The 25,690-nt window shown below is 38.6% G+C and overlaps 1 protein-coding gene across 1 annotated transcript in view; it reads left to right on the forward strand.

Moving 5' to 3' along the window:
* The first annotated feature begins 237 nt into the window (after positions 1-237).
* The window catches only part of HERC1 (HECT and RLD domain containing E3 ubiquitin protein ligase family member 1), a 257,233-nt gene continuing 231,780 nt past the window's right edge, over positions 238-25,690 (forward strand). Inside the window, 2 exon segments of the mRNA XM_006831850.1 lie at positions 238-382; positions 25,199-25,293. Of these exon segments, the coding sequence (XP_006831913.1) occupies positions 238-382; positions 25,199-25,293 (240 nt within the window).

A 25,690-nucleotide genomic window follows, 5' to 3' on the forward strand; every position in this document is an offset into this window, starting at 1 on the left:
CCTGCTCTATAGGAATCCGAGGACATTGGCGACACCGGTGTCCCTTGTCGCCGCTCGCCTCTTGAGGGGCGGAGGTTGGGACGACGCATCTTTCTCTTTTCCTTTGCCTTTGGGTGGGAGTAAACCTTTCTCCAAATATCCCCCATCCTCTGACAAAATAATTCATGAAGCGTCTGCTACCAGCAGGGGAGAAGAGACACTTTGTTTAGTTTCCTGGATGAGATGAGGATGAGGATGATGACAGACTCAGTCCCAGGGAACCTGAGGATGGGTGGCAGCTTCCTGGGAAACAGGGAGGGCAGGGAGCCGTTACCACATCTCCCTGGAGGTTATGTAAAAGACTTGCCATCTATCCTAGAGAGCTGTGAAACACCGGGGCAGCGTTTGCTTAAATCTTAAAATACAAACTGTAATTAATAATATTCATCGTCAAAAATTTGGATAATCAGAATAATAGGAAGAGCAAAGCTGAACAAGCGAACCGTTCCATCCTTATATTTCCACCCCCAGAGATAGCATTTCACGTTGACATTTTGGTGTATTTCCCTAATACACTTTTTTTCAAATAGCACTTGTACGGGACTTCCTCATTTTATGCATGTTCCAAAAATGAATTGTAACTGGTTAGAACGGGTTACTGGTTTATTAACACTGACCAGACTCTTGTTATCACTCTCACTTAATTCAAGTCCTCTTCCAAAGTGATCGTTGGCTAAGTGGTTTTTAAAATCAAACATAAAAAAAAAATTCTTATTTGGATCGCGTATATATTTGTTTCTACAATTCTACTGGTGGTGGGTGCTGAAAAGGGGCAGTATTTGTGGAAAGCAAAGAAGCTATAACTGCATATAGTGAGAAGAAACCTATTTACCTCAGGGTTTTTCAAAATTGATTTCCATTGGTTATTGTGAAGCTAAAATTGTTGCGTGGCGTTGTTTATTTCATAGTACTTTTTGTGATTGGGGTGGGAGGGCATGTACTTTTGACTATATATGTATATCTTTTATAGTATACAAGCAAAATGAGTCTCCTAAAGTTTTTTTTTAAGTGCTTGTATACATAATATGCACATAAAAATACACACATATGGACTATGTACTTATATATGTTCCTATTATATACATCATAGACATACAGGACTATATGGCAGAATGAGTCTTCTAGGGAGGATGGAAATCTGAAGGATTTTTAAAATAGGATAGATTGACATGGAATGTTTTACATGGCCTATTAAGGTTGCTTGTAATTCTAAACTTTTATGAATTTTGCTTTCCTTAAGGTTCTTATCACTTCACTTACTGGATTTCTAGTAATGCTGTTGGCATGTGACACTTATCTATTTATTTGCTGATCATGTATTCCACTCTCAACATCAGCATCCTGATGGTGGTGCATGGAGGAGAATGCAAATGTAAATGTGTCAGTTAATCTGCTTATTAATATAAAAAATATTTCTTGAAAATCCCATATGAGTTAAAAGACTTTGGAGAATAGTTTGATTGGTAGAAAATGCCGTTAATAAGTATAGTTCTAAAGTCATAAGCAAAGAACTCTGGTAGCGTAGTGTTCAGGAGTTTGAAACTACCAGTGGTTCTGTGGGAGAAAGATGAGACGTTCTACTCCCGTAAAGATTTCAGGGTCACTATGAGTCAGAACCGACTCCACGGTACTCAACAACAACAACAAAAGTCATAAGCATATTTTCCCCCAAAAGTAAGACTATTTAATGTTTGAGGGAAAAAAAGCCCAAACCTGGATATATTGAATAGCTGATCTTTTAAAATTCAGATTTTCAGAATTGAAAATGACAATGACATGGTTTGGGGAGTAGGGAAAGTTATTGTTGGGATGAAAACATAAATTATATAGTTACTTGAGAAACAAAATTTAACTCTCATAGTGGGGCAACTATATAATAATAGGTAACAAATACACTATATTTGTTGAGAACTCTTAATTATAAAGAAAACTTTGGCTTAACAAACAAGTGAAATGTGTTAGTAAGGATACGTACTGTAAATTATTATGACCAAATATATAAAAAATTGGTCAAGTTATTTAAAAAGTTTTCAAAGTCACATCAGCAGGCAGTGTTTTTTTTTTTTTTCTGTTTCCTCTGCTTGACAGTTCAAACGCCAGCTGCTCCTCAGAAACCCTATACAGGGTTGCTATGAGTTGGAACTGACTCAACAGGGCTTAATAACAACAAATGGAGCATTAAATAGATTATTTACGTTTTAGATGTCAAGTTTAAGTTTTACAGTTTGAGTTTGCCTTGCTACTCTAATGGAAATACTATATTCCAGATGAGAGTCCTAAGCAAGGAGATAATCAGTCACATCAGATCATTTGTTTTATTTGTTTTAACTGCTTATTTTGAATTCATGGTGGTGTTAAGTGCTGTCGGGTCGGTTCTGACCCATAGCGACCCTGTAGGGTTTCCAAGGAGCAACTGGTGAGCTTGAACCACCTACCTTGCAGTTCAGATGGCTTTGAATTAATGGTATACTTAGCTTAAAAGTTGCATACCCTTCACCTAATACACCTTAATCTTAATAATTTATATAACCATATGTAGTACAATAATCAAAGCCATGAAATTAGTATTGTTGTTGTTGTCAGGTGCCATCGAGTCGGAACCGACTCATAGAGACCCCATGCACAGCAGAACGAAACAATGTCCAATCCTGGGCCAACCTCACTACCGCTGCCACACTTGAGTCCATCAATGATGCCACCTGGCCAATCCATCTCGTTGGGGGTCTTCCTCTTTTCCTCTGACCCTCCACCCTACCCAGCATGACATCCTTCTCCAACGATTGTTTCCTCCAGACAACATGTCCAAAGTAGGAGAGACGAAGCTTAGCCATTTTGGCCTCCAAGGAACACTCTGGCTGCACTTCTTCCAAAACAGATCTATTGGTTCTTTTGGCAGTCCATGGCACTTTCAGTATTCTCCTCCAACACCACAACTCAAAGGCATCAATTCTTCTACGATCTTCCTTATTCACTGTCCAGCTTTCGCATCCATATGAGGCTATTGAAAACACAATGGCCTGGGTCAGGCGCACCTTAGTCCTCAAGCTGACATCTCTGCTCTTCAATACTTTAAAAAGTATTAGTATAACAGTATTAATGTAAACTACAGTTGCATTTTACCAATTTCCCCCCAATGCCCCTTTTCTGTTCTAGAATATAAGCAAGGATCCCACATTGCAGTTAATTGTTTTGTGTTGTTGAGTCAATTCTGACTCGTAGTGATCCTTTATACAGAATAAAATTGCCCTGTAGGGTTTTATAGGTTGTTTTACTCGGTCTCTTTTAGTTGGAACTGACTTGACAGCACTTACCAAACAACACTACCAATTTGTATGGAAGCAGATCTCCAGGTTTTTCTACAGCAAAGTGGCTACTGGGGCCAAATAACTCACTTTTTGGTTAGCAGCCACATGCTTGACTATTGTGCCACCAACGCTTTTTTGTCTCCTTGTTGTTAGGTGCAGTCATGTCTGTTCTGATTCATAGCAACACTATGTACAACAAAACGAAACTGCCCATTCCTGAGCCATCCTCACATGGTTGCCGTGTTTGAGCCCATTGTTTCAGCCACTGTGTCATTCCATTTTGTTGAGGGTCTTACTCTTTTTTGCTAACCTTCAACTGTACCAAGCACATTGTCCTTCTTTCAAAACTGGTACTTTCTGATAATATATCCAAAGTACATGAGACAAAACTCAACTTTTTCCATCCTCATCTCTTAGTAGTATTCTGATTGTACGTCTTCCAAGACAGATTGTTCATTCTTCTGGCAGTCCATGGTATATTTAATATTCTTTACCAGGCATGACATCAATTCTTACTTGGTTTTCCTTATTCAGTGTCCAGCTTTCACATGTATACGAGGCAATTGAAAATGCAATGGCTTTGGTCTGGCACACCTAAATCCTTATAGTGACTTTGCTTTTTAACCATGTTCAAGAGGTCTTTCTTTTCTAATAGTTTATTGTGAATTAATGTGATAGTTTATATGGGAGAACATTAGGTTTACCAACCACAGGTAATACCCTGCAAGCCCCCCCCCCCCCCCCCGCAACCCCCCCCCCCCCCCCCCCCCCCCCCCGCTGTCAGCACACAGCCCCTCTCCCTCTGGGTCTAAAGTCCCCAGCCTCTACATCTCTCCACGTCATCGTTTCTGCCTCCATCTCTGGCGTCACTGCTTCTCTGGGTAGGGTCCCGCTCTCCATTCTTCTTCCTCCTTGATGGTCCCAGGGACCTCTGCTCCTAGGCTGAAAAGTTAATCACTCCCTTCCTTGCTACAAAAACGTCTACCTTTATATTTCCAACCCTCACAATTAGTCCTGATAAGAATTACTCACTATTGTATCACAAGAGACCTATCTGCATTTCCTTTCATCAGCCCTGCTTAGACAAATTGGATACTACTCAGTGGAGATTATACCTTCCTCTACGCCCTCTGGATCTACATTCCTTCTTAAAAGCTTGTAAGCCAGTCACTTCTTGCCTTTGAAGCCCCTCCATTTTGGGTAGCCAGTGTCCAAGTTGCCCATCCCTGTCTACTCTGTGTATGGAGGGGGTGGGAATGATCCTTGCTGTAAAGAATTGTTCCCTCTTTTGAGCTACTGCATCCATAGGTATAGGTCAAGTTCATCAAATTGTATTAGATTATTCCTTTTTTTCCCTCTTTCTTCTTCTAGTTAAGCTCTGATCATCCAGTCATTGAAGCCAGGTCAAATGGGTATTATCTGCAAGTGTGGGTGTTCTTGTGCATATGCCCTCTCTTCTTATCATCTGCATGCTTCACACTCTACTCTAGTCCTCTGTGGCTATATCGCTGACTTCTTCAAGAGGTCTTTTGCAGCATATTTTCCCAATGCAATATGTTGTTTGAATTCTTGACTGCTGCTTTTATATGGGCATTGATTGTGTATTCAAGTAAAATGAAATCTTTACAACTTCAATCTTTTATTTGTTTAGCTTGATGCTACATATTGGTCTAGTGAAGAGAGTTTTTGTTTTTTTTTACATTGATGTGTAATCCATACTGAAGATTTCAGTCTTTAATCTTCATCAGTTAAGTGCTTCAGGTCATCACTTTGAGCAAGCAAGGTTATCATCTGCATATTTTTTATTGTTAATAAATCTTTCTCTAATTCTAATGCTTTGTTCTTCTTCATATAGTCCAGCTTCTTAGATTATTTGCTCAGCATACAGATATGGTTGTTGTTGTTGTTAAATGCTATAGAGTTGGTTTCAACCCATAGTGATCCTGTATAGGGTTTCCGAGGAGCAGCTGGTGAGCTTGAACCGCCGACCTTGCAGTTCAAACCGACTTTGCAGTTCATCACATTAACCCACAGCACCACATCAAGACTAGTAAAAGGTGAATAACATGATGAAAGGATTGTTGTTGTTAAGTGCTGTCAGGTTTCTGATTCATAGTGATCCTGTGTAGGGTTTCTGAGGAGCAGTTGGTAGGTTTGAACTGCCGACCTTGTGGTTTGCAAGCCAGTGCTTCTCCTACAGCACCACGCCAAGAATCCTAGTAAAAGGATGCAACCTGATTTATGCAGCATCCCTTAGTTTGTTTAAGCAATTGCCTTTTGGTCTATGTACAGAGAATGAACAAAATTAAACGGTCTGGAATTCCCATTTTTCTCATTGTTATCCATAATTTATTGTGATTCACGCATTCAAATATTTTTTTAAAAAAATTAAAACATCTTCTTTGATACTCTGCATTCAGCCAAGATTCATTTGACATCAGCAATTCATCTGATAACACTTATTTCATGTACTCTTCTGAATTTGACTTGATTTTATGATTTCCTGTTGATGGATTACTTTGTTTTAGAATTCTTTTCATACAATTTTACTGGCATGTAATATTAATGATATTGTTTAATAATTTCCTCACTGTTGGGTCACCTTTCTTTGGAATCGACACAAATAAGGGTCTCTTCCAGTTGGTTAGATCAATTCCATCATTTCCTGCAAACTTGCTTTCACCAATTTCCTCAGTGTAGCTTGGACTTCTTTCATTACCATTGACTTTTGATCATGTGTTACCTCTTGAAACGGTTGAATGTTAATCACTTCTTTTTTGGTTCGCTGTCTGTCTCTGGGTATTCCTTCCATCTTCTTTTGAAGGTTACTATATCATTCAATATTTTGTCCATAAAATCTTTAGTGTTACAACTGGAAGTTTGAATTTTTTCTTTAGTTGTTTCAATTTGAGAACTGCTGGTTGATTGTGTTATTCCCATTTAGTTTTCTAACACTGGGTCTTTGTTCCTTTCATTATAATATTTGTCTTTGCCTTCTCGAGTTGCCCTCTGAAATCTTCTATTCAGTTCTTTTACCTTATCATTTCTTCCATTTGCCTTAGCTGCACTGTAGGGTCAGCACTGGACTGCTGACCACAAAGTTGGTGGTTTAAACCTACCAGCCGTACCTTGGAAACCCTAAATAGGGTCAGTATGAGTTAAGAATTGATTCGATGACTTAACAACAACACCACACTATGTTCAAGAGCAAATTTCAGTTCTTTCCCTTGTCTTCCATAACCTTGACCATTTTGAATACTAGTCAGAATAGCTCTCGTTTTGGTTTTGTCAGTGATGCTTTTCTTGTGCTTTGAGTTTATACATTTTTTCTAAGAAAGTCTCTGGAGTGATGGCTGTACTGTGAAGTTACAATTCTTCATTTTGTAATGGATACATACATTGGGGAAGACTATGCAGATATACTGTTCCTCCTCACACTTTTTTCCATTGATTTTCACATCCATTGGTGGATTTTCTTTGTAAGTTATTGCTGTAGTATTTACCTAATGGTGATTTTATATTTTCCTCATTTAATCTGCATTTATCAGTCAGGATTCTTCTGTAAGGAAGAAATTTTTTTTCTTAATTTTTATCAATATGTTGTGTTTCAATTTAGTTTTCTAATGTAAAGGTAGACGTTTTATAACAAGGAGGGGAGTGATTAACTTTTCAGTCTAGGAACGGAGGCCCCTAGGACGATCAGTGGAGAAGAGCAGAGAGTGAGACCCTACCCAGAGAAGCAGTGATGCCTGAGATGGAGGCAGAGATGATGACATGGAGAGAAGGAGCAGCTGGGGACTTTAGATCCAGAGAGGGAAAGGGACTATGTGCTGAAGACCCGGGGTGAGGGGGTGGTGGGGGTGAGGGGCAGGCTTGCAGGGTATACCCTTTGGTTGGTTGATGATCCGTGAAGGGGATTGTAACCGTAACCATGGCAATGATATGATATACGATAGAATGAATGTAAAGCTAATGTTCTCCCATATAAACTATCACATAATTCACAATAAAACATTTATTAAAAAAAAAAAACATTAGTTTTCTAACACCAGGTCTTTATGCCTTTCATTATAATATTTGTCTTTGCCTTGCGTCGCCCTCTGAAATCTTCTGTTCAGTTCTTTTACCTTATATTTCTTCCATTTGCCTTAGCTTCACTTTAGGGTCAGCACTGGACTGCTGACCACAAAGTTGGAGGTTCATGTCCATGTCTACTCAGTATATATACACACACACACAATGTTGTTAAGTGCTGTCAAGTTGATTCCGATCCATAGCGACCCTGTATAAGGGTTTCCAAGGAGCAGCTCTCTCTCGGGTATATACTTAGGGGTGGAATTGCTAGGTCAACTGGTGACTCTTACCCTTTGAGAAACTGCCAAACTATTTTCCTGTTCCTTTTTTTTTCTTTTTACGTGAGGAGTATACTTTCCTTTTTACATTTAACAGTATATCCTAGAAATCACTCCGAATCATTTTGTAGTGATATTACTCAGTATTTTTTTTATAGCTGGATAGTACTTTAGTATATAGATATGTCTTAATTTATTCAACTGCTCTTCTATGTATGAGCATTTATGTTGTTACTAGCATTTAGCAATTATAAACATTGTTGTAATAAATTAGTTTGTGCACATGTATTTTTGTATTGTTGGAGCTGTTTCTTCAGGATGTTGTTGTTCAGTGCTGTCGAGTTGGTTCTGACCCATTGGGTTTCCGAGGAGCAACTGGTGAGCTTGAACTGCTGACCTTGCAGTTTAAATGGCTTTGCAGTCTGGTGCATTAACCCACAACGCCACACCAGGACTCAAATGGGATTTCTGGGTCAGAAGTTAGATACATATTGCTTTGTTAGTTATTTCCAATTTTCCTCCAAAAGATACCAATTTTTATACACAGTAGTAATTAATATAAAAGCATACTTGTTCCAACAGAATGTGTTTGTTTGTTTTTTTTTTTAAAAAAAAAAAAAGCTCTTTATTATTACAGTGACCTATCCTGGTGTGGTAGGGCACCTAATATGCTGTTGATAATTTCTTATAGATAGAAAATGAAATACATTTTCTACAACTATTGTAATGATGCATGCACGATATTAGGTACAGGTGAAATTGATTAGAATGCCAGTTTTGGCCTAGCCCAGATTGCGTGGTACAAACATTTTCCATTTTATATAGATGCTGCATTGATTCATACATGATACTTGTGTCCTGAAATACTTCTGCAGTTTAACAAAGAATAATTGAAAACGTAGCAGAATCTTCTTTCCTCCAACATATGTATTGTATAAGAGCTATTAGTTCATACTGTATGTTAATTATTTTGAACATTACTGTTAGAATTTTGGATTAGGACAAGCTTATCAGATTTAGTGGTTCCAAGAGAGACTAAGACGACATGAAAAGTATTCTCATTTTACATGTTTACAAGAGTTGTATCCAGGAAAGTTAAGAGATTTAGGTTCTTTTCCAGAAAGGTCAAGAAATCCAAGAGAAACTAGAACTTACCAAGCTGCATTTACTTTGGCAAAGTGGACACAGTGGCTTCAGTTTTCCCTTTCAGAGGGTAGTATAGGGAATTATACACAGAAGACACATTCCTTACTAAATGTAGAATTAATCCTGTTATGTAGAAGCCTATTTGTTTATTGGTGGTGGTGGTAGTGGTGTGCTGTTGAGTTGGTTATGACTCATAAGCACCTCTGTATAGGGTTTCCTAGGCTGTAAATCTTTACGGGAGCAGAAAGCCTCATCTTTCTCCTATGGAGAGGCTGTAAATCTTTATTGTTGTTGTTGTTGTTAAGTACCGTGGAGTTGGTTCTGACTCATAGTGACCCTGCACAGGGTTTCCGAGGCTGTAAATCTTTACGGGAGCAGAACGCTTCATCTTTTTCCCGTGGAATAGCTGGTAGTTTCGAACTGCTGAACTTGAAGTTGGCAGCCCGACTCATAACCACTACACCACCAGAGCTCCTTGTAAATCTTTATAAGAGCCTCATATTTCTCTTACAGAGTTGCTGGTGAATTTGAACCACTGATCATCTGGTCAGTCCATTGTTTATCCTGCAGTGATACCAGGGCTGTAGGAAGAGCATGAGCGGGGAGAGAACTGTGTATCTTTTATATAAGATGTCATTGAACTTTCTTATACAACCAAACATTCAGTCATAGATAGTTTTCTTCAGTAAAATGGTCATAGTTTCTGCTTTCTCAAAATTGCTCATTCTTTTGAAAAGAATAAAGGAGAATAATGGTGATTGTGGTGGGAAAGCAGATAACTGTACATATAAAGGAATAATACTGGCTAACACTTTTGGTGAAGCTGTAGAGTAAGCACTGAGCTACCAACCACAAGTTTCACAGTTCAAACCCACCAGCCACCCCTTGGGAGAAAGATTAGGCTTTCTGCTTCTGTAAAGATTTATAGCCTCGGAAATCCTATGCAGAGTTGATATTGGGCGAGAATTGGTAACACTTATGGAGTCCTGATGTGGCGCTGTGGGTTAATGCGCCAGATTGCAAAACTGTTTGAACTGGAAGGTCTGTGGTTCAAGCTCACAGCTGCTCCTCGGAAACCCTATACAGGGTCTCTATGGGTCGGGATCGACTCATTGGCACTTAACAACAATGGAGCTTTTACCAGGCTCTGTTGTAACCTTTGTCTACATTAAACTACATTATACCTATGAGGTAAAATTGTATTTTAAAGATAAGTAAATTGAGTCACAAAGGTCACTTAGCTAGTAAATGACAGAATATTGATTAGAATTCAAAAATTAAGCTGGGACTGAGGGCAAGGGATGTTGGGAGAGACCAAGGGGGATAACACATGAAAATGTCTAGGGTCTCTGAAATGGCTTTCTTGTTGTTAAGTTTTGTCGAGCCAGTTCAGGCTCATAGCTGCCCTATAGAGGGCTTTCAAGGAGTGGCTGGTGGATTTGAATCGCCAACCTCATGATTAATGTTGTTGTTATGTGCTGTGGAGTCGGTTCCAACTCATAGCGATCCTGCATAGGGTTTCCGAGGCTGTAAATCTTTGCTGTTGTTATTGTTAAGTGCTGTCGATTCGGTTCCAACCCATAGCGACCCTGAACAGGGTTTCCGAGGCTGTAAATCTTTACAGGAGCAGAAAGCCTCATCTTTCTCCCGTGGAGCAGCTGGTAGTTTCTAACTGCTGACCTTGCGATTCACAGCCCAATTCCGCATCTTTCTTCCGCGGGACAGCTGGTAGTGTCGAACTGCTGTCCCTGAGGTGAGCAGCCCAGTTCGTAACCACTATGCTATCAAAGCTCCTTTTATGTTTAACAATCCAGTGCTTATACTGCAGTGTCACACCAGGACTTATTTTTAAGTGCCACCGAGTTGATTCCGACCCATAGTGACCCTGTATGGGGTTTCCAAGGAGCAGCTGGTGAGCTTGAACCGCCCACCTTGCAATTCAAATGGCTTTGCAGTCTGGCGCATTAACCCACAACGCCACACCAGCACACCAGGACTTGTTAGGTGCTGTCGAGTCGGTACCTACTCATAGCGACCTTATGCACAACAGAACGAAACATTGCATGATTCTGGGCCAACCTTACAATGGTTGCCATGCTTGAGCCATTGATGCTGTCACTTTGTCAGTCCATCTTGCTGGGGGTTTTCCTCTTTTTCTCTGACTCTCCCCTTTACCAAAAATGATATCCTTCTAGCTCACCTAAAATCCCATCCAAATAATGTGTGTGGGCAGGACTCTTCTACATGGGCGTTTAGGAACTCATGGTGACAGTGAAACAGAATTTAGGAGATGTATATTGCTTTGATTTCTTAAAGCATATTTCTAGTTTTTTCTGCCAAGAGAAGGGCTAGATGTTAGAAGAGAGCAGTAATTTGCATAGAATTGCTTCAGAAAAGTATTTACACCATGAAATCTGAAACTACTTGGCACAGACATTGAAACTCAATGATGTTGAGAAAGATCAAGTTCTTTAGGTTACAAACAAGTAGTAAAAGAGTAACTTGTATTTGTATATAGCCTTTTAGTTTACAAGGAACCATGGTGGCACTGTAGGATAAGCACTGTAGGACTGCTAGCCAAAAAATCAGCAGTTCAGATCCAGTTCAAACATGAGGCTTTTTGCTCCAGTATGAATTTACAGCCTTGGAAACCCTACGTAGGGTTTCTGTGAGTTGGAATTCACTTATAGAAATCCTGGTAGAAGATGGGTGTTTAATTTCCAGAACACTTTTATAAACATTTTCTTAACTAATCTTTGTAACAGCTCTGTGAAATTGACAGAACAGACATTATTCTCCCATTTGACAAGCTTCGCCAAGGAAGAGAGGGGTATACCTAAGGATTGAACCCCTGAATAACCTCTAGTTGACAGACTCTCTTTTATGAAGATTCTGCAACCATAGCATAGTTATTGTTATTCCTGCATGAAACAGCCAGTGTTCCTCGTGGACTTTTGTATTGAATGTCACATGCTTGATCTCTTTTAAATAAGTGATTGGTAAGCTACTTGATCTAGATAGAAGCTGAAGGTATTTGGTATAATGAAGGGACTAAGATGACTTACTGTAATTAGCATGTTCTTAGCCATGTTTGTTATATGGAAAGCCTAGGCATGCATTTTAAGAACTATAATTGAAATAAAATTTTTAATTCTAACAGCAACATTGTTGTAGTACTCTTTAAAGCAGTATCTTAATTAAAACCTATTGATGTTATTTTGATTGTACTGTAAATTAGTTGTAGTATGTTTTACTTTTTTGAAGTCGAAGAGAGGTTTGATAGCTTCAGAAATGCATAGGCATAGTGATTGCTGATAAAAGTTGAGTCTGCTCTGAGTTTTCCCTGATTATTTTGAAAATGATTTTAATTACACTGGCTAATTTAAATTGGTTTGAGATACAAAGAGCGATTTTTCAAAACTTTAAAAGGTACACTGTACAAATGAATTAAGTCAGATGCTAATTCACAGAATCATTTCATTTTAAAGTAACAAAAGTTAACAAAAGGTGACTTTATATTGTAAAAATTTAAGGAGTCGCAGAATATTTTTTACCCTTAAATTCTTTTGAGCTGTCTTTCTCTGTTCAGTGTTATTTTCTTTTAACATGGTGCTTTCCCGTATGACTCCTTATCACCACCTCCTCCTCCCTCTTGGTCTGCCATCTGTTGGTTTGACTCCTTATTTCTGAGCAGAAAGGCAGGAAAGGACTTGTACACAAGATAAGACTAGTCCTTGTTTGGGGAGCTCAGTGAGCTCACGCAGTAAGTCTGTTGATGATAAGTTCCAGAAGTACTGGAGACCCATAGGGACTAGAAAGATAGTGATGACTCTGCAATAATATCTGCAGTTTTTTCTGTGACTGCTGCTTTATTCAATAAGTAAACATTTAAAAAATGAATCTTACTTATTCACTGTTTGCTTCAGGGAAAGCTATACATTGGTTAGTTACCGTTAACAGACTTATAACTAAGAATTAGTACATGGGCGAATATGGCAGGTTGATGATTAGTGAAGCTCATGTCAAGTGATTTTTTCTTCTTCAGTATTTTCTTTTTACATAGTATATTGGGAGTATAGTAGTTCTAGAGGATAAGTACTGGACTGTGTACCACATGGTTAGCGTTTCAAGCTCACCAGGAACTGTGTGGGAGAAAGATGACGCTTCCTGCTCCCACAAAAATTTGTTGGTGGTTATTGCCTTGGAGTCGTTTCTGACTCATAGCAACCCTGTACAGGGTTTCCGAGGCTGTAAATCTTTAGGGGAGCAGAAAGCCTAATCTTTCTCCTGTGGAACAGCTGGTAGTTTTTAACTGCTGACCTGTGGTTCACAGCCCAATTCGTAACCATACAGAGTTACTATGAGTCAGAAGTGACTCTTAACAACAATAATATAGCTACACCAAGGAAAAGCTGGTATCGTAGTGGGTTACGAGTTGGGTTTCTAACTGCAAAGTCAGTAGTTTAAATCTATCCTCTGCTCTACAGAAGAAAGATGAGACTTTTTGCTCCCATGAAGATTTATAGCCTCAGAAACCTAATACACGGTTGCAATGAGTCAGAACTGATTCTGTGGCACATAATTTACCTCCACCATAAGTACACCAAGGAGCCCTGGTGGCATAGTGGGGTTAGTGTTAGGTCTTTAACTGAAAGGTCAGAGGTCATCCCACCACCTGTTCATGGGAGACAGATGAGGCAGTCTGCTTCCATAAAGATTTACAGCCTCAGAAACCCTCTGAAGCAGTTTTCCTTTGTCCTATAAATGGCTTAAAATTAAGAAAGGTATGCAACAAGGTTGCATTCCTTCACCATACTTATTCAATTTGTATGCTGAACAAATAATCCGAGAAGCTGGGTTATATGAAGGAAAACTTGGCATTAGGATTGGAGGAGACTCATTAACAACCTGAGATATGCAGATGATACACCCTTGATTGCTGAAAGCCAAGAAGACTTAAAATACTTATTGATGAAGATCAAAGACTACAAGCCTTCAGTATGGATTACATCTCAATGTATGGAAAACAAAAATCCTCACCACTGGACCAATAAACAACATTCTTATCAATGGAGAAAAGATAGACATTGTCAAGGACTTCATTCTTCTTGGATCAACCGTCAACACTCATGGAAGCAGCAGTCAAGAAATCAAACGATATGGATGCAGTAACTCAAAAGAGGGAACAAATCTTCACAGTGAGGATCATTCCCACCCCCTCAATACATAGGGTAGACAGGGATGGACAACTTGGACATTGGCTACCCAAAATGGGGAGGTGGGGCACTGCAAAGGTAAGAAGTGACTGGCTTATACACTTTCAAGAGGGAGCCTAGATCCAGAGGACACGGAGGAAGGTAGAATCTCTACTGAGTAGTATCCATTTTGTCTGGGCGAGACTGATAAAAGGAGATGTGGATAGCACTCATGTGGTACAAAAAAAAAAAGTTTTTCTAAATTAAAAAAAAAAAAAATCAGATGACATATTGCATTAGGCAAATCTGCTGTACAAGACCTTTTTAAACTGTTGAAGAACAAAGATGTCAGCTGGACACTTCATTCTCCTCTCTAGTCCTCTGTGGCCATGTCACTGCCTCTGGGCCCAGGAGTCCCCGGGTCATGCTGTAACTGCTGGCCATCCAGGTCTCCACCCGGGTTCACAGGAGTCTATTGAATGCCGTTGAACTTAGATTCCAACTTCATTGCTGTTTTTTACCCCTCTCCCCCTTATCGGTAACCAGTGTGGTCACCAACCAGACCACGTGCCTGCTCGTGTATTCCCCTTGAGTCTTAGTCTTGGAAGAGAGTTTGCTCTGAGGGTGAAAAGGCTGTGGTTTTTTATCTTAATCAACATTTTTCTATTTTTAACCTTTTATTGTGAATTGAGTGAAGGTTTACAGAGGAAATCATCAGTTTTACATTCAACAAATCATATACTTTGCGTCATTACATGGTGTCTCCCGCTAACCCCATCTTTCCTCTGTCATCTTTCCTCTGGTTGTATATTGCCTGCGGTATTACCCATGTCGGAGCCCTGTTGTGGTGTTGTGGGTTAATGCATCAAACTGCAAAGTTGCTTGAACTACAAAGTCTGTGGTTCAAGCTCACTAGTCACTCCTTGGAAACCCTGTACAGGGTCGCTATAGGTCGGAACTGACTCAGTAGCACTTAACAACAACAACATCACCCATGTCAATGTGTATCTACCCTCTAGCACAATGTATCATTTTCCCCCTCCCCTCAAAACCTTGCCATGGTTACAATCCTTTCCATGCATCATCTATCAACTAAAGGGTATACCCCGCAAACCTGCCACCCTGTTGTCCGCACACCACCCGTCTCTCTCCAGATCCAAAGTCTCCAGCCGCTCCTCCACGTCATCGTCTCTGCCTCCATCCCTGGCATCACTGCTTCTCTGGGTGGGGTTCTGTTCTCTGCTCTTCTCCTTTGATGGTCCCAGGGACCTCCGCTCCTAGACTGCAAGGTTAATCACTCCCCTCCCTTAGCCCCAAAACATCCACCTTTACATTTCCAGCCCTTTCAGTCGGTCCTGATAACAATTATTCACTATTGTATTGCAGAAGACCTATCTGTATCTTCTTTCATCAGCCCTGAGTAGGCAGAATGGATACTACTCAGTGGAGATTCTACCTTGCTCCATGCCCTCTGGATCTAGGTTCCCTCTTGAAAGCTTGTAAGCCAGTCACTTCTTGCTTCTTTAACCCCTCCTTCTGGGTAGCTAATGTCCAAGTTGCCCATATACTAATTCTTGAAGTGGTTGAACATCAACCATTTCTTTTTGGTACAGTGACTTTGTATATTTCTTCCATCTTCTTTTGATGCTTTCTGCATTATTTAATATTTTGCCCGTAGATCCTTCAAATTGCAAGTTGAGGCTTGCAACTTGTGCATTTTTGGTTGTACTTAGACTACTTATGCTGCAAATTAGGTCCCTAGTTTTGTTCCAGTATTATCTTTTAGGAACTTTATAGTTTCAGTTTTAATATTTAGGTCTTTGATCCATTTGAGTTAATGTTTGTACATGATGTGAGGGAATGGTCCTGTTCATTTCTATGTCAATAGTAACCAGTTTTACTTCTTTTCCATTTAATGGACTTTGACTCTTTGCTGAAAGTCAGCTGCCCTTGTTGTTAGATGCCTTAGAGTTGGTTCAGACTCATAGCAACCTCACTTACAACAGAATGAAACACTGTCTGCTCATGTACCATCCTCACAATTACTGTTACATTTGAGCCCATTATTGCTGCCACTGTGTCAATCCGTGTAATTGGGGGTCTTCTGCTTTTTTGTTGACTCACCTCCACTTTACCAAACATGTTGTCCTTCTCCAGAGACTGGTCCCTCGTGACAACATGTCCAAAGTACAAAAGACAAAGTCTTGTCATCTTCCCTTCAAAGGAGCTGTTTGGCTGTTTTTCTTGCAAAACAGCTTTTGGTTCTTTTGGAAGTCCATGGTACTTTCAGTATTCTTTGTCAACACCATAATTTAAATAATCAGTTCGTCTCCTGTCTTTCTTATTCATTGCCCAGCTTTTACATGAGTATGAGATGATTGAAAATACCATTGCTTATGTCAGGCACCTCTAGTCTGCTAAGTTACACCTTTGCTCTGTAACACTTTAAGGAGGTTTGTGCAGCAGATTTGCCCAATGCAATATGTTGTTTGATTTCTTGATTGCTGCTTCCATGAGCATTGAATGTAGATCCAATGAAAATCCCTGACACCTTCAATACTTTCTCAGTTTATCATGACATTCTCTGTTAGTTCATTTGTGAGGTATTTTGTTTTCTTTACATTGAGTTGTAATCCCTATTGAAGGCTGTAGTCTTTGATCTTCATGTTTTCTTAGCTTTCAGCAAGCAGGCTGTGTCATTTGCGTATCACAGATAGTGAATAAATTCCTCCGATCCTGATGTCATGTTGTTTTTCATATAATCCACTTTCTCAGATTATTTGGACGTAGATAAATGCCCAAAGATAGATTTACTTTTGGGTTCTCAATTTTGTTCTGATTGATTTATTCATCTGTCATTGAACCAGTGCCAGGTGTTTTTTGATTACTGTGGCTGTAAGTTTTGACATCAGCAAGTGTGAAACCTCCTACACTGTGTTCCTTCTGTATTATTTTAACTATTTAGAACTTCTTTCATCACCAAATAAGGTTAGAGGTTAGATTTTCCATTTAATTTAAGAATGTTGCTGGGGTTTGGACTTATATTGCATTATATTTATACACCAATTTTGGTAGTATTGACATTTTCACAATTTTAAGTCTCCTAACCATGAGCATGTAATGTTTTTCTGTTTATGTAACTCTGTTATTTCTTGCTTTAGTGTTTATGATTTTCCTTTTGTAAGTCTTTTGCATCCCTGGCTAAGTTTATACCTAAGTGTTTTATCTTTTTGAGGGCGGCTGTAAGTGGTATTGGTTTCTTGATTTTTTTTTTCCCCCCCTTCGGAATCCTCTTTCTTGCTAGTGTTGTTAAGTGTCATCAAATCAGTTCTGACTCATAGTGACTGTATATAGGTTTTCTAAGGAGTGCCTGGTGGGTTTGAACTGCCTACCTGTCGTTTATCAGTCCAGTGCTTATCTTATAGCACCTCCTCAGGCTAGTGTAGAAAAACCCAACTAATTTTTGTATGTTGATATTATACCCTGCCATTTAGTTGAATCCTTCTATAACTTTTAACTTTTCTTGTAGAGTCTCTGGAATTTTCTATGAGAAAGATCATGTTATCTGCAAATAAGCATAGTTTTATCTCTTCCTTTCCAAAGTTCTAACTAGGTCCTCTAGTGCAATATTGAATAAGAGTGGTAATAAATGGCATGTTTGTCTTGTTCTCCTACTCAAGGGGAATGTTTTTAATCTTTCTCCATTGAGAATAATGTTAGCTGTTGGTTTTGTGTGTTTTTGTAAATGTCATTGAGTTAGTTCAGACTCAGAGACCCTGTATATGGTTCCCAAAGAATAGCTATTGAGTTTGAACAGCCGACCTTGTGGTTAGCAGTCCAGTGCTTATTCTACATTGCCACACCATATATACCCTTAATTATGTTGAAGAATTTCCCTTCTGTAACTATTTTGCAGGGAGCTTTTGTGAGGAAAGAGTACTGGATTTTATAAAATGTCCTTTCTGCAGCAATTGAAATGATTATGTGATTCCTCTGTTTTACTTATATGGTAAATTACATTGATTGATAGACTTTCTAATATTGAACTATCCTTGCATTATAATCTCTGGTGTGAGTCCCACTTGATCATGATTGTTCTTGCTATGCTATTAAGTTATGTTGCCTAGAATTTTGTTCAGAATTTTCATTTATATGTTCATGAGAGACATTGGTGTGTAATTTTCCTTTTTAGTGATGTCTTTACCTGGCTTTGACATCTGGGTTATTCCTGCTTCATAGAATGAATTAGGGAGTATTCCTTCATTCTCTGTGTTCTAGAATAGTTTGAGTAGAATTGGTGTCAGTGCAAATGTTTTCTTAATAGTACTCTATAAATATAATACTCTATAAATATAATTTAATCATGGTCAGTTTATATTCACTATGACAGCCGGTGGATTAATCTATTATGGGAATATGTTGAGATAATTTGCAGCCCTAGGCAGATAACCCATTTCTTAGGCAGTGAGTTTTTTTCCTTATCTTTTTATTATAAAATATTTTAGATATATATTAATAAAAATACAAAGAATAGTATAAAGAATTCCCATTTATATCACTGAGTTTCAAGAATTGCCAACTCATAGATAATCTTATTTCATCGATATTTCCACCCACCACTCCCCAATCCATAGATAATTTTGAATGAATTTGCAGGCATATTTAATTTGTAAATTTCAGGTATTTCAGTTTGCCTCTCTAAAAGGGTGTTTCTCTCTCTTTTAATATATAATCATAGTACAAAGATCCCACCCCATGCCACTGCCATCAAATTGATTCTGAGCTACGTAAGGTTTTCAAGGCATTTTATAAATCTTATGGGAACAGACTGCTTCATCTTTATCCCGTGAAGTGGCTGGTGGATTTGAATCTCTGACCTCACAATTAGCAGTCTAATGCATATCCAATAGTGCCATGGTTATATTAAGTGTCCTTGAGTCCATTAAGACTCATAGTGACTCTGGTGAGTTTCAACCACCGAACTTGTGGCTCAAACTGACCTTGCAGACCAGTGTTTTATCCCACAGCACCACACCAAGACTCCCAACAATACCACTGTTGTTGTTGTTAGGTGCCATTGAGTTGGTACCAACTCATGGTGACCCTATGCACAACAGAACGAAACACTGCCCGATTCTGGGCCAACCTCACAATTGTTGCCACACTGGAGCCCATTGATGCTGCCACTTTGCCAATCCATCTTGCTGGGGGTCTTCCTCTTTTTCTCTGACCCTCCACCTTACCAAACAGGATATCCTTCTCCAGAGACTGGTCCCTCCTGACAGTATGTCCGAAGTATGAGATGAAGTTTGGCCAACTTGGCCTCCAAGGAGCACTCTGGCTGCAAACAGATCTGTTGGTTCTTTTGGCAGCCCATGGCACTTTCAATATTCTCTTCCAACACCGTAATTCAAAAGCACCAATTCTTCTGTGGTCTTCTTTATTCACTGTTCAGCTTTCGCTTGCATATGAGGTTATTGAAAATACCATGGCTTGGGACAGGCGCACCTTAGTTCTCAAGGTTGACATCTTTGCTCTTCAACACTTCAAAAAGGTCTTGCACAGCAGATTTGCCTAATGCAATCCGTCGTTTGATTTCTTGACTGCTGCTTCTATGAGTGTTGATAGTTGATCCAAGAAGAATGAAGTCTGATGATTTCCACATTCCGTTGGGTCAGCTCTCATTGTAATAGGCACAAATACGGGATCTCTTCCAATCAGTCGGCCAGATAGTTGTCTTCCAGATTTCTTGGCAGAGATGATATGATTGAGTGCCTCCAGTGCCGCTTCACTTTCCTAAAAGATTTCAGTTTTTATTCCATCAATTCCTAGTGCCTTGTTCTTTGCCCATTCCTTCAATGCACCCTGGACTTCTTCTTTAATATCATTGACTCTTGATCATATGCTACCTCTTGAAATGGTTGAACATTAATCATTTCCTTTTGATAAGGTGACTGTGTATTCCTTCCATATTCTTTTGATGCTTTCTGCATCATTCAATAATTTGCCCAGGTAATCCTTCAATAATGAAAGTTGAGGTTTGAATTTTTTCTTCAGTTCCCCCAGCTTGAAAAATGCTAAGCATGTTCATCCTTTTTGGTTTTCTGACTCCAGATCTTTGCATATTTTGTTGTAATATTTGACTTTATTGTCTCGAGCTGACCTTTGAAAATTTATCTTCAGCTCTTGGGCCTCCTAATTTCTTCCATTTGTTTTAGCATTTAGAGCTAGTTTCAGTGTCTCTTCTGACATTCATTTTGATATTTTCCTTCTTTCTTGTCTTCTTAATGACCTTTTGCTTTCTTCATGTATATGTTTTTGATGTCACCCCACAGCTCTTCTGGTCTTCGGTCTTTAGAGTTTAATGTATCAAATCTGTTATTCATATGATCTCTAAATTCAGGTAGGATATATTCAAGGTCATATTTGGGCTCTCATGGACTTGTTTTCATTTTCTTCAACTTCAGTTTGAATTTGCATATGAGCAATTGATGGTCTGTTCCACAGTCTGCCCCTAGCCTTGTTTTGACTGATGATATAGAGCTTTTCCATTGTCTCTTTCTGCAGATGTAGTCAATTTGATTTCTGTATATTCCATCTGCTGAGGTCCATGTGTATAGTTGTCTCTTATGCTGTCTAAAGAAGACATTTGAAATTAACAAATCATTGATTTTGCAGAATTTTATCATGCGATCTCCAGCATCAATTACCAAGGCCATATTTTCCAACTACTGATCCTTCTTCTTTGTTCCCAACCTTTGCTTGCATTCCAATCTCTGGTAATGATCAATACATCTTGATTGCATGTTTGATCAATTTCAGATTGAAGAAGTTGGTAGAATCTTCTATTTTATCCTCACTGGCTTTAGTGGTTGGTGTGTAAATTTGAATAATAGTGATACTGACTGGTCTTCCCTATAGGCACATGGATATTATCCTATCACAGACAGCGTTGTACCTCATGACTGATTTGGATATGTTCTTTTTAGCAATGAATGCAGCACCATTCCTCTTCAATTTGTCATTCTTGGCATATTAAACCATGTGGTTGTCAGATTCAAAATAGCCAATACCAGTCCATTTCAGCTGACTAATGCCTAAGGTATTGATGTTTATGCATTCCATTTCATTTTTGACAATTTCCAATTTTCCTAGATTCATACTTTGTACATTCCATGTTCCAACTTTTAATGGATGTTTACAGCTGTTTCTCTTCATTTTGAGTTGTGCTCCATCAGCAAATGAAGGACCTGAGGGCTTGACTCCTGCGGGTTTTACTCCATTCGCATCATCACGGTCAACTCTACTTTAAGGACGCAGCTCTACCCCAGTCGCATTTTGAGTGACTTCCATCCTGAGGGTCTCATTTTCCGGCACTATATCTGACAGTGTTTCTCTGCTATTCATAAAGTTTTCAGTGACTATATATTCGGAAGTAGTTCGTCACTCCTTCCTAATTTGTCTTCATCTGGAAGCTCATCTGAAACCTGACTTCCATGGGTGACCCTGTGGGTGTTTAAAATACTGGTGGCATAGCTTCCAGAATCACAGAAACTCACAAGCCACCACAGTACAACAAATTTTAAGTGCTACTTAAAATTTCAAAGTATGGCCCTTATTTGGATTCCACTTCAAGCAAACAGACTTTATACACATACAATAAATGACAAGCAGGGAAATATGAAACCTGACTACATGTTGAATTTGCTACAAATTCTAAGCAATATTTTTATTATTGTTATTTAGGTATCATCATTGTATTAGGGAGCCCTGGTGGCCCTAGGAGTTCTGGTGTGGCGCTGTGGGTTAATGTGCTGGACTGCAAGTCAGTTTGAACTACAAGATTGGCGGTTCAAGCTCACCAGTTGTTTTTTGGAAATCCTATACAGGGTCACTAAGGGTTAAAACCAACTCCATGGCACTTAACAACAACAGTGGTGTTTAATATCAATTTAGATTTTTTTTTCTTTTTTGTAAGAGTGCTTCATAGAATTGGTTTATGCTTCCATCAGGAGATTATATAAGGTCTTGTTATCTCTTAACTGTGGTATTGCCAGCTATTGGTCATTGCTTTGGTTTTTCCATTCTGCAGGATTGTAAAATAGTGAAATTCTGTTATCCCTTCCTCATTTATTAGATGATATTCTTTTGGATTATTCTTCGTCACTGTAAATTGTGTATTTGTGTTGTTGTTAAGTGTCATCATTGGTCCTTACTCACAGCATTATAGGGTTTTCGAGGAGTAGCTTGTGGGTTTGAACCGCTGACCTTTTGGTTAGTAGTCCAGTGCTTATTCTAAAGCACCACACCAGGACTCCAAAGTATGTTTAGGCTGCTATATTTATACTAGCACTAATACTGGGATAAATTTACAAGGTTCTGTGGTGAAATTCCTTTAGGGGAAGAGTGTAAGTTCTTATTATTAAAAGTTCAGAGAAAACTTGGAGTTACTAGATAAGTAGACATCGTTTAGCAGACATTTGACCGATAAATAAGTTACTGCCCAATCATGAGATAAATAGCTTGTTACTTAGAGGGTGTAGTTGGCAGTCAGTGTTCATATTTAGAAAATTCAAAAGCAGTTTATGTGGGGAAGCAGGTATCAGTTTCTTGAGCCAGATTTCTCAGCAAGAATTTGAGAACAGGCCTTCTGTGTAAGAATCAGATTAACAAAATACTGTGTTTACATAACATAGCATATTTTGTGTGAAAGGATGTCAGAGAACTTAGAATGCAGCAGTGTGCTTCTAGACTAAAGGACTTTGGGGTTAAATAAACTTGTAAAGCACTGTATACTTTATCCTGGAATATCATAATATATATATTATATTATACTTTTATATTAACATGTAAAAGCCTACAGTAAGAAAGCTGTTTAATCTTAATGTAGAATTTTCAAAATGTGTTTGATTACTGAACCTTTTCCTTTCCTCATAATTCTTTAATAACTAGTGATTTGAGGAATAAGTTTTAGGAAATTTTGAATTAGAGGGTTTGAAGAAAGGATAAAGATAAATTTCCAATGACAAAAGAGTGTGTATGATTCTTCACTCCAGTGTTGTGGAGAAACTTTTGATAGGAAATAATAAGATATTTTTTCAGTGAGAAAAAAAAGCAAGAGGCAAATGCTGGTTGGTTGTTTTGTCTTAACCTATTATGGTAAGTTAGAGAAGTAGCTTTAGAAAAGAATTCCAATCACTGTGTTGTTGCTAAGTGCCCTGGAGTGAGTCAGTTCCGACTCATAATGACCCTATATAGGGTTTCTGAAGAGTGACTGGTGAGTTTGAACTGCTGACCTTGCAATCAGTGCTTATCCTGCAGTGGCACCCCAGGACTTGAGTCATTATATGGCATTTACTATGTATGTCAGGCACTGTTTTCAGCACTTTACATGAATTTATAGTTCACTTAATCTTTTAATCTGTTTTTGTCTCTCTGTGTGAGATATGTGTCTTGCAGACAGCATATTGAAGGATCTTGTTTTCTTATCCATTCTGCCACTCTCCGTCTTTTAACAGGTGCATTTAATCCATTTACATTCAGTGTAATTATTGATAGGTGTAGATTAATTGCTGCCATTATGTTTTTGTGTGTGTGTGTGGTGTTGCTGCTTACTTTGTTCTGTGTGCCTTCCTTTGTTGAGTTCATGCTTTTTGTGTTCTTTCTTGTGTGTTTCCTCATAGTTTCAATGTTTCCATGTTCTTCTTGGATTTTCATTCTCTTGGTATGTTGTGAAATGCTCATTTTCTTTGAGATTGCCTTATAGTCCATTAACTTTTCTTTCCATTTAGTGCAGTCCATTTTATTCTGTAATCTACCTGACCTTCTCACCATCTGGATCTCTGTTCCTACGTGTTTACCTTCTTTTACATTGTAATTGTTTTAATCATAGACTGACCTCCCAGATTCTCTGAGTTTGTTCTTACAGTTTTGTTCTGTTCTTGACTCTTCCTTCTGTCGATTTAATTCTGGGAGGTGCTGCCACGTATGTCAATCTGATTACACCATCGTATTTGAGTGATAGCTTTGCTGGATAAAGGATTCTTGGTTGGCAGTTTTTTTGTTTCATAGTTTTATCTATGTCTCCCCATTGCCAACTTGCTTTCCTTTATATGTAACACTTCTATTTTCCCTAGCTTCTTTCTGGGTGTCTCCTTACCTTTGATTTTAGAGAGCTTGATTATGATATGTCTCAGTGATTTTCTTTTGGATTCTATCCTTCCTGGGATTCGTTGAGCCTCTTGAATGTTTATATTTTCAGTTTTCACAATGTTAGAGAAATTTTCTCCCAGCAGTTCTTCAACTATTTCCTCTGTGGACTTGTGTGATTCTTCTTGTTCTCTAATGCCGATGATTCTTAAGTTATTCCTCTTCATGTTGTCCAACATGAATCTTAGACCTTCTTCAGATTTTTTTATCCTTTTTCCTGTTTGCTCTTCTTAGTGGTATTGAGAGAGTTGTCTTCCAGCTAACTGGTTCTGCCTTCCATCTCTTCTGTTCTACTCCTTTGCCCTTTCAGAGTGTTGTCTATTTCTGATATCCTATTATTGATCATTTGGACCTCTTTCTATAGGGTTTGAATTGTTTCCAATGCTGTATGTATCTTATTTGATTGTTCCTGTAGTGCTTTCCTGGCTTCTTCCTTATTTTTTTCAACTCCATTGTAAAGTGTTTTGAAACATTTTATAATCATTTTTCTGAATTCTATCTCAGGCATTTCCGTGGCCTGCCCTCCTTCCAGAATGGAGTCCAGGTCTACCTCTAGGTCATTTGTCTCAGACATTTTATCTTGTTTCTGGACATGTGCTGATATGGTCATCTGCTTTTGCTTCTTGGACATGTTTAGTGTTTATCTGTGGCCTTAATACTAGCTCATTTAATTTTTATAGTAACCTTATATGGTAGGTATATTATTGTTACCTCTGTTTACAAATGAAGAAAATGAGGCATAGAGAGATTAAATTACTCAGCGCTACATTGCAGAACTGTTGATGTAACATAGACATAGAATCTAGACAGTCTGGTACGAGAGTCCTTGTTCATGATATGGTTAATATTCTACATTATAAGATGTAATAGGCTAAAAGCATAAAAGATAAATTAGATTTAAAGGGTTTTTAACCTGTTTAAAGGGAACAGATGTATTTTCTTTAACTTTCAGACTATCAGGGCCATAAGAGAAGAATGTTAGGAGCTGACTGTGTCCCTGTGAAGACAGAAAACAGGAAGACCAGAGAACTATTATCCATAAAAAAGGTATACATGAAGAAGAGGTAGAAGACAGAGTTAAGAGGATACTGTTAATACCAAAATTTCAGACATAGAAGTGAATTGGAGATTATTTACTAAGTCCCCTCATTTTACACATGAGATCTGAGGTTACACAGTTAGTTCATTGACTTGTAATTAATGCACTTTTACATGCATTCTCATTTTATCTTAACATCCCTGAAAGGTCATTAAGTAAGTTCTATATATTCCATAGCAGTGGTGGTTTTTGAATCTAGGTTTTCTGCATCTTAAAAGCTAGTGTTTTCTGTTCTTAGACATAACCAAACACCTTTAGGGAATGAGTCACTGGGCTTAGGATCTTAGTCATCTTAGACATCAGTCAACTGGCATAACATAATCCACAAGGGCAATGTTCTACAGC

This window comes from Chrysochloris asiatica, unplaced genomic scaffold (assembly GCF_000296735.1).
Source record: "Chrysochloris asiatica unplaced genomic scaffold, ChrAsi1.0 scaffold00004, whole genome shotgun sequence".
NCBI lineage: Eukaryota > Metazoa > Chordata > Mammalia > Afrosoricida > Chrysochloridae > Chrysochloris > Chrysochloris asiatica.